Genomic DNA, 12711 nt, shown 5'->3' on the forward strand with positions numbered 1-12711 from the left:
ATGTTTATTCAGAGAAAGTACGTTTTTGTGTCTGATTTCGTAACTTAATTAATAGTTAGCACTAATTAATTAGCATATTTGAGGTCACCCCCAGGAACCATTAAGATTGACACTTAGTTCGTGAAAATCGGATCATTAGAACGAAAGTTATTCAGGGTGATATCCTTTTTTTTTTTGCGGACTGTACAGGGTATTTTCAAATTGCTGACTAATTCCAAGAATTTTTCAAGACTTAACAAAGTTACTATTTTCCCTGACATTAACACAACAATAAATTTAAAAAAAGCATTATAATAACATTAAACGAAATGATAGGTATAACCAAAACTGTTAAACTCAGCATATAGATTTTAAATTCAAAAAACAGAGTAAAGAAAGTCTTAAAGCAATAAAATAGCTTGAAAAAATACAAAAGCAAATAATTTTTTTCTCCAGAATTACATTCTAAAGATACTTTTCTTGTTCATTGGAAAAGAAGGACATACTTCGGATTTTTCTGCTTTCATTTCAGAATAAAATAATTCGCCAATGACTGGCTTGCTTGCTTCAGCTAGAATTTTAAATTGATAAAATAAATTTTTAAAAAATTCTGAAATCTCCGAAGTTTAAAAGATAATTCGCTCTAGAAATTATGTTTTTTCTTTCATTTTTTAAAAGAACACAATAAAAACATAATGTATTTTAATCAAATATGACTGAGTGGGGATTTTGTAACAAATTCAGATATTCGGAACACCAAGAAATTGGAGGGGTGGGAGGGTAAATTCCATTTTAAAAATTAGATTTTTCGGCCACCTAAATCCGTGACTTTTCAATGTAGTTTTCAGTTCCATATAGTTTCCCAACTTAAAAAGATTTTAATCTATTTACTATGACAATTAAATATGAAAAATATTAAGAAAAGGAAAAATATTAAACACATTATAGGTATAAGCACATTATAGGTTTTTTAATATAATTCAATGAAATTAAAAATATAAATAAATACAGTGAAACTCTAATATTTTATATGTCATATTTTATTTATTTTGAAAATAATTTTTTTAACATACAAACATTTATTTAACAACACACATAAAAAATAACATTTATTTATAAAATAAATTTCTTTTCATACACTCTAGATTATAAGCATAACCACTTTAAGGTTTTTGCCGCCTAAAAGGTTCTTTTGAATTTATGGCGTCATCAACTGCGATGGAAATGAATAATTTAGAGTGGATCATTGGTGGGTTATTTTGATGTGATGCCATTGTAGGTATTGCATATTTCGCAGCTTTTAAACGTCCTTTATTTCATAAATTTAAATTTTTTCTTAACCACTTTTTAAATAAATCAGTTAATTTATTTTTATAAAGGACAAATATTAATTATATAATATTAAGTATAACTAATTATAATTTAATATCATAAGTGAGTATCAAAATCTATTCTTCCTTTAACAAATATAACTAATGGCGGCCACTTGTGTCTATTTCCCGTTAGCCTCAGAAATGCTACTCAATTATCGTTACTCAGTGGGCACATGTGTGTAAGCCACGGCAGTCGAGTAGCATCATCCAGGTCATTCAACCACAAACCCGTTTATAGGGCGGGTTACATTCACTCAGAAGAAAGGGCATAGGACAGAGAGAGAGAGAGAGAGAGTTATATCCATGCCTACAGTGGGATTTGACCCCACAGCCAATAGTCCAGTACAGTAACCAATAGACCAGTGACCGGCACAAACAATGTAATTAGATTTAATTTCCAACGACTTTATTTTTGAAACTCTTCCCTAAATTTTGGTTACACATTAACTTGTAATTTGTTAATGTTATCTCTCAGTCCAAGCATTAGATATATTTAAAAAAAATCATATTATTACATTTGTTCTCTTTAGCAATAGTCACGCTAAAAACTTTGTCCAGCTGAAAAAAATGATATTAGCTCCTGAAGAGTATATCTTAGAATGGCGCCATTGCATAGCCTGATTTATCATAAGGCTAGAGAGGCCCAGGCTGTTACAAATAATTTCTTATTCTGTTTTTCCTTAAGAATTATCAATTAGAATTATGAGTTGACAAAGATTGATATAAATATAAGCTCAAATTTACTAATATATCGTAATTTATTATATGTCATAAATAGTTTAAAAACACTTCATAATTAAACAATAGGTAAGTTTTGTTTAAAGTAACTTCATTTTGCTTTTGCAATCAAAATATAAAAAGCTAACCTTAACAAATTTTGGTTTGAATTTAATAATCAAATAATTCTAGGTATGTCCAATATGAACGGAAAAATTAATTACTGCAAGTAAAATAATTTGATACATTAATTAAAAGCAACTAAGTACATCATATTCAAGAAGTAGTAATTATAGTAACGGTCTTGTCTAGAGTATCTGAAACTTTTAAAAAATAAAAGCTTCAGATTTGCTGGACAATGGTTTTTATAGAAAAAAAAAAAGAAAACAAAAAGCAGTGTTTTAGCAATTAAGAAAAGGAGTAACTTGAGGAGTTTGAAATATAAGAGTCTTGAGGAGATGAGTCATCACTCATTTCAGATACTTGCAATTGCAAAACTGTCAACAAAGGCAGGGGTGCCACTGGATTACTCTCAGTAGGAGGCTTCTGCTGGTTATTAATTGCTGATGATGAAGCCTCATTATTATTGGTAGAACTAAAAAGAAAAAAATAGGTTGAATGCATATCGTTAGTTAATTATAGACACAAAAGCTTTTAATATGTAATCAGAAATGAATTAACACAATTAATTTATTTTTTATTTTATTTTATAACAGTCGTTGAACAGCCGACCCAGTTTTATGGGTTTACGACAACTAATGTTCAACTCCGTAGCCTTATAATTTTGAACCCAATCCAGAAAACAAGGGAACTCCTAGATCAAGTATTGTGAAAAATTTGCCTTCGTAGAAGACTTTTTGACGAAACTAACCCACATTTGCATTACATGGGGAGGAAAACCACGAAAACCTCCCATGGTTAGCCAGACAACAAGGGGACTCTAACACTGAGGATAACACAATTAATTAAAAAGATTAACACATTACACCTTAAGAGTTATTTTTTCATTAAATTTACTTTTATTAAATTCTTCAACTATTGTCGTTTCACCGTGCCGAAATTTTCAGATTTATACAATTTAACTAGAAAGTTATTTTTAAATAATATAATAAAAAATATTTTCAAATAATTCTGGCCAAGTCCAAATTTATTACGGGAAAAAAACAAAATACAATTATTTATTTATTATACTCAAGTGATTAAGAAATATTAAGGATTTTACAAACAAATGTGGCTCAGGGGATAGAGTGCTCGCCTCCCAATGAGGTGAACTGGGTTCGATCCCAGTGACAGCTGGTCGATTTCAATTCCGCACCCGGCTTGCACCTACTACAGTGCTGACATAAAATATCCTCAGTGGTAGAAGGATCATGGGTTAGACTCCCCTTGCAGTCAGACTAACTGTGGGAGGTTCTCGTGGTCTTTTTCTCCATGTAACGCAAATGCGGATTAGTTCCATCGAAAAGTCCTCCACGAAGGCAAATTTCTGAAAATACTGGATTCAGGAGTTCCCTTGTCTTCTGAATTAGGTTCAAAATTACAAGGCTGCGTAGTTGGACATTAGTAATCGTAAACCCAAACATTGGGTCGACTGTTCAACGATGGTTATAAAATAAAATAAAATGAAGAAAATGAATAATAATGAAACAGTTATTACCACTGTGTGTTTTCCTTTGCAAGATCACCACCTCTTTCTGAGATGCTCTGGTCTCCTTTAGGCACTGTGTGGTTGACATCATTCTGTAGGTCATAGAAACGCTGAATATCAAGAGGAGATAAATCTGCTTCCATGAAAGATTTGATTGAAGCACCTTTCTCATTTGATAAGCCTATAAGAAGAGCAGTAGTGTTACTTAAAATAAGTTTATCTAATCACCCCTCGCAGGAAGTTCTGTTAGCATGTGCTCTACAAAAACATCAGAATATATTTAGGACTATTCATCTTGCAAGGATAGATGAAAGCTTACCACGCCTGATTTCTGGCCTGAGTTGTCTTTACCCCATAATGTTTGTCTGAAAGCAGAATGGGAGAATACTTTAAGACAGGGGTGGTCAACCTGCGGCTCACGAGCCACACGCGGCTGTTTGAAGGATTATTTGTGGCTCTCAATAAATGCACCCGAGTTCCCTTTTCTTTTTCGTGCTATTATATTTTAATATTTTTCTGAACCCATTTGAAATTAACATAATTCAAGGTGAGTGTTCCTTTTCCAATGTAATTATGACCAAAAAAGCATCTGAAGAATTAGAATTAATAGAGATGCAAGACGATCAAGCTTTGTAATTAAAATATAAGTCGAGATCGATTACTGAATTTTGGAAATTTGTACCAGAATCGAAGTATCCTGAATTGAAAAAGGCTGCTTGTCTAATTATTTCAATATTCTGAACAACGTACTTATGAGAATCATTTTATTCCACTTTAAAGTTCATGATATCCAAACACCAATCAGTAATAACTAACCAGCATCTTAAAGAATTACTGAGAAGTGCTGTCACCAATTATTCACCAAATGTTAAAGAATTGTCAAGAGAAGTAAAATAAATGTGTTTAATATTTAACGAAAAATTTCTAATTTTGGAAAATAGCTCGACTATTAAAGAGCTTGGCCACTCCTGATTTAAGATACTTAGGCCTATCCATCTAGCAAGGATAGACAAAAACTTACTAAGCCTAAGTGAACTAGAATTTGGAAACTACAGGTCCATAGTACCCAGAACTACATAGTACCAGTTTAGTATAGCTGGATTATCATTCTTAAATATTCCATAGATTTAGCATTTAGAGGTAATCATTTTTTAAAAGACGAAAATAAGAAACAAAATTCTCTGTATTTTTTCAGTCTGTAAAGAGAAAATCAAAATTCTCTTCATTTTCATTTCATTTTTTTCTATTTTAGGTGATTTTTAAATTCACTGTAATTTCCAAGTTTTCCCTGCAGAGTGACAACCCTGATTAAAGTGAAATTTGATAATTGAAATTAATCTGACTTACACAAAAAGTGTTAATTTTTAAATTGGTAACATTTGAATGAACAAAAAAAAATTCAATATTTTTTTACAGATTTGACTTTTCTTAGCACTTATTTTCAGAAATTTTTTTTCATCAGATTATTAGAACATTTCAGAAGATCAGATATCAGAAGTGCAGAATATTTTAAAGACCCTTAAAGTAAGAAGGAAACTAGCAAATCTATATAAAGAAAATTTGAGAAGGAAGCAAAAGAAAGAAAAAATTTTTTTAACTTAAAAATCATAAATAAAACAGAAAAATTTCAAAAATACTAACGTCTTATTTTTTCTTGTTTAAACATTTCTTCCCTGATTTTTTCAAATTGCTCCAATACCTGGTAAACATAACAAAATTACTATCTGTTACAAATAATTGATAAAATTTAAAAAAAAAAAAACATTTGAATTTTAACCATACTTCTTGCATAGGAGGGCGTTTTCTCTTTTCTTCACTGCTGCATTTCATACCTATTTGGATGAGCTCTCGAAACCATATCATGTTTTCCTCGCCAGCCTTCGTGTCCCTCAGAGCGTCCAAATGGCCAGACTTATCACTTATTCTCACATGATCAGCCTTTTAACAAATAATAAGATTACATATATATGGGAAGTCAAATAAGTTCTCAAAACAACTTTGTGACATGTAATACCTGCCAACATTGGAGACATAAAATAACGGAGATTTTATTAGCGACATAATAGTAAATGAGTAAAGTTTTGATACATCATGCATAATCAAGTAAGTCAAAATTGGAAATAATATAAGCACTTACATTTAGCGAAGTAATGTAGATAAATCTTAATCTAAAGAAGATTTTTTAAAAACCATTATTTATAATTATTTAAAGTATTTTATTTTATAACCATCGTTGAACAGTCAACCCAATCTTGGGTTTGTGACTTCCGAGGTTCAACTCTGTAGCCTTGTAATTTTGAACCCAATACAGAAGACAAGGGAACTCCTAGATCAAGTATTGGGAGAAATTTGTCTTTGTGAACTTTTTGCTGGAAGTAATTCGCATTTGAGTTACATGAAGAGGTAAACCTTTCATTGTTTGCCTGACCTCAAGGAATTCTAACCTGTGATCCGCCGAGCACTGAGAATGTTTTACATCACTGTGGTCGGTGCAAGCTGGAATCGGAATTTGTGTCGACCACTCATCCCTGGGATTCGAACCCAGTTCACCTCATTAGAAAGTGATCGGTCTACCTCCTGAGCCATCTGGGTTCGAGTTAAACTATTAACACTCAACATACTGCAGTAATTATTAACAATAGCACCATCTGTTGAGGAATAAAAGAAGTATTTTTGTCATCAGTGGATATTCTACACCAAAAATTTCTTTTTTTTAAAATTTCTTCAGGAATTTGAGAATATATGGGTAAACAGGAGATAATAAAAAAATACAGAAATCTTTGTTAAAAAACAGAAGACTTGGCAGGTATGGGCATGTTTAAAAGTATGATGCTTTTATTTATAACAAAAGAATCAACATTACAGCTGGAGGGATTATATTTTTTTAACTTTTTTTTTTTTACAAGGTTTAGTTTTTCCCTCAAAAGTAGAACAAGAAGCATCCATAGAAATTTCTTCTCACTTTATAATTCGAAATCTAGATTAGCAGTCACCAATGGGAGATCATTACATAAGAAACGCAAAATATGAAACAAAATATGAAACATTAGTCTCCAAAAATTTCGAACATGTTGCAGATTTGCGACAATTCCGGTGTAAATCATCTTATTTCAATCGGTTTTTTGGCACTTTCTTACTGAATTAGACACAATTTATTGCTACTTTAACTTTAATGTAATTATGTATGCTATGAGAAAAATCTGTAATCGTGGAGATCCCCGTGGCAGAAACACGGCGACACAGCGACATTGTCGCAGAAAGTGACTGAGCTCTTGCAGAAAGATTTTTTTTATTTGGGTAATAAAAATTTTTGGTTTGCCACAAACAAAAGTTCTCAAAAAAGATTCTGCAGAAACAGAAGCTGTTGTACCAAAAAAAAAAAAAAAAAAAAAAACATTTTCTACAGAAACAAAAAATTTCTGCAGAAGCAATAATGGTTCTGCAAGAATTTTTTCTTACAGAATTGCTTTACATATTTTTTTCCCTAGCGTACCGCGGAAGGAGAAAGCGCTCGTAATTCTTCGTTAATCTCCAACACAAACAGTTACTAGATAAAAAGGGGAGAATTTTTTTCCCCTTTATTAAGCTATTTTTGGAAATTTGCCAACTTCGGCCTCTATCGCTGGCACAGTAATTTGCTTTGTGTTTTCTTATGAGAATAGAGCATTTTATATTTTTTGCACTTATGTGGAAAATTTCATGCGTAAAAAGATTCTTTTTTTAAAAAAAATCATGTCTAGCGAAAAGGTTATTTGTTGCAATTGTGAAGCCACAATAATTAAAACAAATTTCAAAACTGATTTTTCAAGGCGGCATTCCGAAGAAGAAATAAGATGGAAGTCGACAACATCTAGCGATGTCAGAGATTTTTTTTCTGGAAAGCGACAGGAAAAGAAGCTTCCCATGCTACTAATATTGAAAAAAAAACCGTTCTAGATTCGAATAAAATATTCTTACTAGTAGCGATATCGATAGTAAGGATGAGACAGCATTTCCAACAAATCAAAAAATTTTAGAAGCAGTCAAAGGTAAAAAATAACTATATGTATATATATTTTTTTTAAAGATAAAATGCCTATATCCTTTGAATTAAGTCGTCGATAAAAAAATTGAAAAAAAAAACACTCACAATCTAACGATAAATGAAATAAAGCCAGAAAGATATCTCACTATCTACGATTTTTTGGCATGTGAATGAAAACCAGATTGGTGGAAAATATTTACTGGTGAAACACTTTCAAACAGGTTTCCATATGCATGCGAAAAAAATTGCATCCAATGAGTATGGCTCTAATACCGATGTTTCAGTACTGATAAAGACTATTTCGTTTCGAGATGTTGAATAGACTTAAGCATATTGAGTCGGAAACCGCTTCTGCATACTTCGTGTGGAATCAGTGCTGTATATTTACACAATACAGTGCGAAATCACAAGCGCTGTGTATTTTTTTCGTTCTGAACTTAATCTGATCACAAAAAAAGTTTTATTTACCTCCTTTTTTTAAAAAAAAAATCTTTCAATAAGTCAGTACAATATCAATCGAATCTAATTAATCTATAATTAATTAGATAAAATTAATTAGATGTAGAAAAAATTGAAACAAACATTGCTTTAATTTTTTTGCTTTTAGAATTTGGTTATAGTCAATTCTATTTTATTATTTTAATTACTCAACTTCAATATTAATTTTTTCACCTTATTTGTTTCTGTACCTGATATAACTACTATAGTGAAACATTAAATCATACTGTTTTAAACTGATACTTCAAATTCAGTTATCTTGTTTTATAAATTTAATCTTTTTGTCCATTCTTAGCTATTTCTATAAGTTCTATCTTATTACAGGTTCTGGGTAATCTTTATTTATGCTCTAGTAAGCATTTTTGTCTGCAGATCTATACATTTATAACTTTTCGTTATTATCGAAGATTATGCAAATTTATACTTAAACAATTTAAACTTATTAAGAAATGTAAACTTATATTATGAAATTAAGAAAAAAAAATCTACATAGTTTTATTCTATGCATGTAGACTTATTTTATAAACACGAATTTCATCTATCATTATAAATTCACTACACATACATTTATAATGATAAAAATATCTTGCAGAAAGATATTGGTTCTAGTTAGGTTTGTCGCAGAAAGTCAGAAAAAATTCTGCCACAGAGGTGGAGATTAGTAAAGTTAAAAAAATAAATAAAAGAATATGTGAACAGATGCACCAGATTTTTACTTATTTTAGAACAATAGCTTTAAAAAGGACCATTTTTAAAAAATCTTCTTATCTATTGATAAATGACAATTTTTGATTACTTTTTAAATTTATATATTCTTCCAGAAATACAGATTTATTAAATTGTATGAAATTAAAGACAGCTCATGGATTGATTTCAATGCATTTACTATAGTTAACCATATTCTTAATTTTATTTGGTCATTATTGATAATGACAAAAACAATTGCACAGAAAATTATTGCATTTAACTTTCTTGGTAATTATTAATAATAATCTGTAAATCTGAGAAATTCTGATAGATTATTCAGTTTAACCAACTTAATAAGTTATTTTTAATAATGACCAGTAAATATTAACAATACCAGATTAATTATATGGACCATAACATATATATTAATAGGAGAAAAAACACATATACATGCAGATAATGTAGTCTAGCATGAAGTTCACATACCAATCTTTTTCCTTCCAATCGTTTTGGGTCAAAAGGGCGTAATCCTGTGGCTATTTCTAATAGAACCTAAAAAAAAAAAGTAAGTTCAATAAATGAAACTTTAGATTTAGCTAGAATTATTTTCTGAAGTTCAAGAGTGAACCATAGCCATTTACACTATTTTTGTGTTATTCTAGATCTACACTAACTAATAAAATGCAATTGCTCATGATTGACTTTTACCATAAGACAAAAAATTTTTGTGCAAAGAGTGAACCATAGCCATTTACTGTTTTTTTTTTTTTTTTTTGTTATACTAGATCTACACTAACTAATAAAACGCAATTGCTTATGGTTGACTTTTAGCGAACGTTCAATCAAAATGTACTTGTGCCAATGGTGAACTAAAAGAGAACATATTCAATCAATACCTATTATGAGTTAGAGGAAAAAAAGCAAGATATGAAAGCAATTAATGTGACCTTTTAATTGCAAAAAATCAAAATTTTGCAGAAGTTATATTCACTGCTTTTACCAAAAGTGAACAAATACAAAATTTTCTGGAAAAGAAGCCTTATGTATAAATAAAACAAATTAAATTTATAGGGAAATTATTCACCTTTTATAAAGTAAAGCCCTACACTTTATCTAAGTAGATGAATATTGAAAATTTAAAAGAAAAGCTGGGCTTAAAACTTATTGATTAAACCGATAATAGGTTATTGATTTTTACTCCCATATCCGAGTTAAGCTTTAGTTGTTTAATTTTATTGAATATTTCTACAGTTATGGTAAGAAACGTAAGTAAAAAATAAAAAAAATAAAAGTTTATTTTTCAAAAAAAAGCCAATATTTTCATTATTTCAGCTAAGTTTACGAAATTTTGTGCAGATATTTCATAAGATAATCAACCTAATTAGCATGACTTACAAGCCTATCACTTTATTTTTTAGCATAGAGTGTTCAAAAATGCTATTTTTTGTTCGTAATTTATTGGTGGTCCCTCAAACCTCTTAAGAGCTTTAAACATTATTGATATACACGAGGAATCACACAACCTAACCACTAAAACTAAGTAATTCCACTATTGTTTCTTGAAAAATATGAAAAAAATGAGTTAGTGGTATAGAAGTGTTACCATTATTTTGTCCAACCCCTGTAACAAATAAAAAAAGAAGAATATTCCTTTGAAATTTTTAGAAACAGGTCTTCAACAAAGCTCGAATAGTTGCATAAGACCTGTTTCTGAATGTGCTTCGAATGTGCTGCTTTTAAGCGGTAGTCTATAAGAAATAAATTTTAAAATAATAAATTTTAATAAATTTAAAGTGGAATCTGACTGGCACTTTTAATCATTCAGTAGATAACATTTGAGGCATGCCAAAATGATACTCTTAGGGTTTAATTATTCGTTGTTTGAGAATTCGTGCTTTCACAAATGTTTTTTTTTTTTTTTAGTTGCATAGGTCAAGATATTACAAGCACGTTCCATAATAGAAAATACAGAGGTCTGTCCAAACATTTTGTATAAGGTCCGTTTTTGTAAAATTGTGAAAAATTACTCGTTATTTCTGAATATAAAATAAACGTTAAGTCAGATTCTTTCAACCAAGGTCCGCTTTTGTGAATTTGTACAAATAGGGTCCAATTCTGCAAAAAAACTTTTTCAAGGAGTTTTTAAATTGTAAAGATGTACAAGATGTAACAACTCAACACTATAAAATTATAATTAAAAAAATTAAATTTTAAAAAATAAACAGTAATTGCAGCTACTAAATTAGCGATGCAACATACAAATATTTGGTATTTATCCTATACTGCTGAAGAATATTCATTCCGGACGAAAAATGGAAGAAGCGTCTGTCGAAGACAAAATTTAGTTCGTTTACATCTGTCTTTCTCCCCCCCCCCTTCCTGGGAAGGGTTTATTCGATTAACAAAACAATAATGAAGATAAACAAATTTGTGACGGGTCCGATTAAAAGATAAATTATTTTGTGAAGGGTCCATTTTTAAGTTAAAATATTTTGTGAAAGGTTCCGTTAATGGACCCAAATTTCTTCTAAACAGACCCCTGAAATAAGAAGAAAACTTCTTGATATTAATGTTACACTATTTGATTTGAATCATTAAACCCCAAGAATATCATATTTCACAAATAATTTTGTCATGCTGATAATATCAAAATGTAAATAAGATTACATACAATTCCATAGCTGAAAATATCAACTTGTGGTGATAAGTGACGGTGGCGTAAGTACTCTGATGGCAAATAACACTCAGTGCCATGAACGCTGGAAACCTTCACGTGGGTATCCTCACATCCCGGCCCTTCTCTGGTCAGACCAAAATCTCCAATTTTTGCATCCATATTACCATCCAACAAAATATTGGCACTGCAAAAGACAATATGCTGTTATTTCTCAAACTAATTAAAAACAAAGTTTATTTTTAAAATGATGTCCGCTTAACAGTTCAAAATTTTGAGAAAAAAAAACTGTGGGTATTTTCATACTTTCCAAACGCAACAGAACTTTTACAGCAAATTTTTTTCTCTAAAGTGGCAGAAATCACCACTGCTATAGTCTGATAACACTTAAATATTTTCCCAATTAGCTGTTTCAAACACTTTAGCTTAAACTAGAAGATAAAGAAAGAACTACAATTCTGACATGCAATTGAAAAAAAAAAAAAACTAAGTGCTTCTCAATAGATTCCGATTAATATACTTGAACTTGATGGTGAAATACACAAAAAGTAAAATTCACATTAAGGGGTCACAACTGTGGACTGTTCTTCTGACCAAATTATTGTGACCATATTTCTTAGATTGCGACTTTGTGAGTTAGAAATCTGAATCCGTTGAGGAAAAGGTCTGTTTATTAAAAATAGATCCGTTTTTGTGCCTGATTCCGTAACTTAAAATATTGTCTGCACTTATTAATTAGCATACTTGAGGGCACCCCCTAAACCATTAGGATTGGGAGCTAGAATGTGAAGATCCGATCATTAGGTCAAAAGTAATTCAGGGTGGTCTGGTTTTTTTGGCACAATGTACAACATAGATATGATTTAAGCTCAAACTATAATCCTATATTTTAATTACTTGTAATCACGATTACATGCAATTGGGAATACCTGTAATTGTTTTGTGACGTGATTACAATCAGTCATGCACATATGTAACCAGAGATTACATAGTGGTAATTGTTTGTCCTTAGCTACAGTAATCAACATCCAACTCTGCCTCGACCACAAAATTGTGGATTTTCCCCAGTTTAGTCGATAAATTTATGTAGAAAACTGAAAACACAGATTTT

The 12711-nt window shown here is 30.4% G+C and overlaps 1 protein-coding gene across 7 annotated transcripts in view; it reads right to left on the reverse strand.

Moving 5' to 3' along the window:
• Positions 1-1001: 1001 nt before the first annotated feature.
• LOC107449997 (serine/threonine-protein kinase pelle) overlaps positions 1002-12711 on the reverse strand; it is a 31927-nt gene continuing 20217 nt past the window's right edge. For all 7 annotated transcript variants that reach the window (XM_071182790.1, XM_043043558.2, XM_043043559.2 and 4 more), the window contains 6 exons: positions 11598-11787; positions 9413-9478; positions 5500-5655; positions 5359-5416; positions 3727-3898; positions 1002-2664 (listed from right to left, as the gene is read on the reverse strand). In XM_071182790.1, the coding sequence (XP_071038891.1) occupies positions 2478-2664; positions 3727-3898; positions 5359-5416; positions 5500-5655; positions 9413-9478; positions 11598-11787 (829 nt within the window). In that variant the 3' untranslated portion in view covers positions 1002-2477. The remainder of the gene's footprint in view (positions 2665-3726; positions 3899-5358; positions 5417-5499; positions 5656-9412; positions 9479-11597; positions 11788-12711) is intronic.

Source organism: Parasteatoda tepidariorum, chromosome 6 (genome assembly GCF_043381705.1).
Source record: "Parasteatoda tepidariorum isolate YZ-2023 chromosome 6, CAS_Ptep_4.0, whole genome shotgun sequence".
Classification (NCBI taxonomy): Eukaryota; Metazoa; Arthropoda; class Arachnida; order Araneae; family Theridiidae; genus Parasteatoda; species Parasteatoda tepidariorum.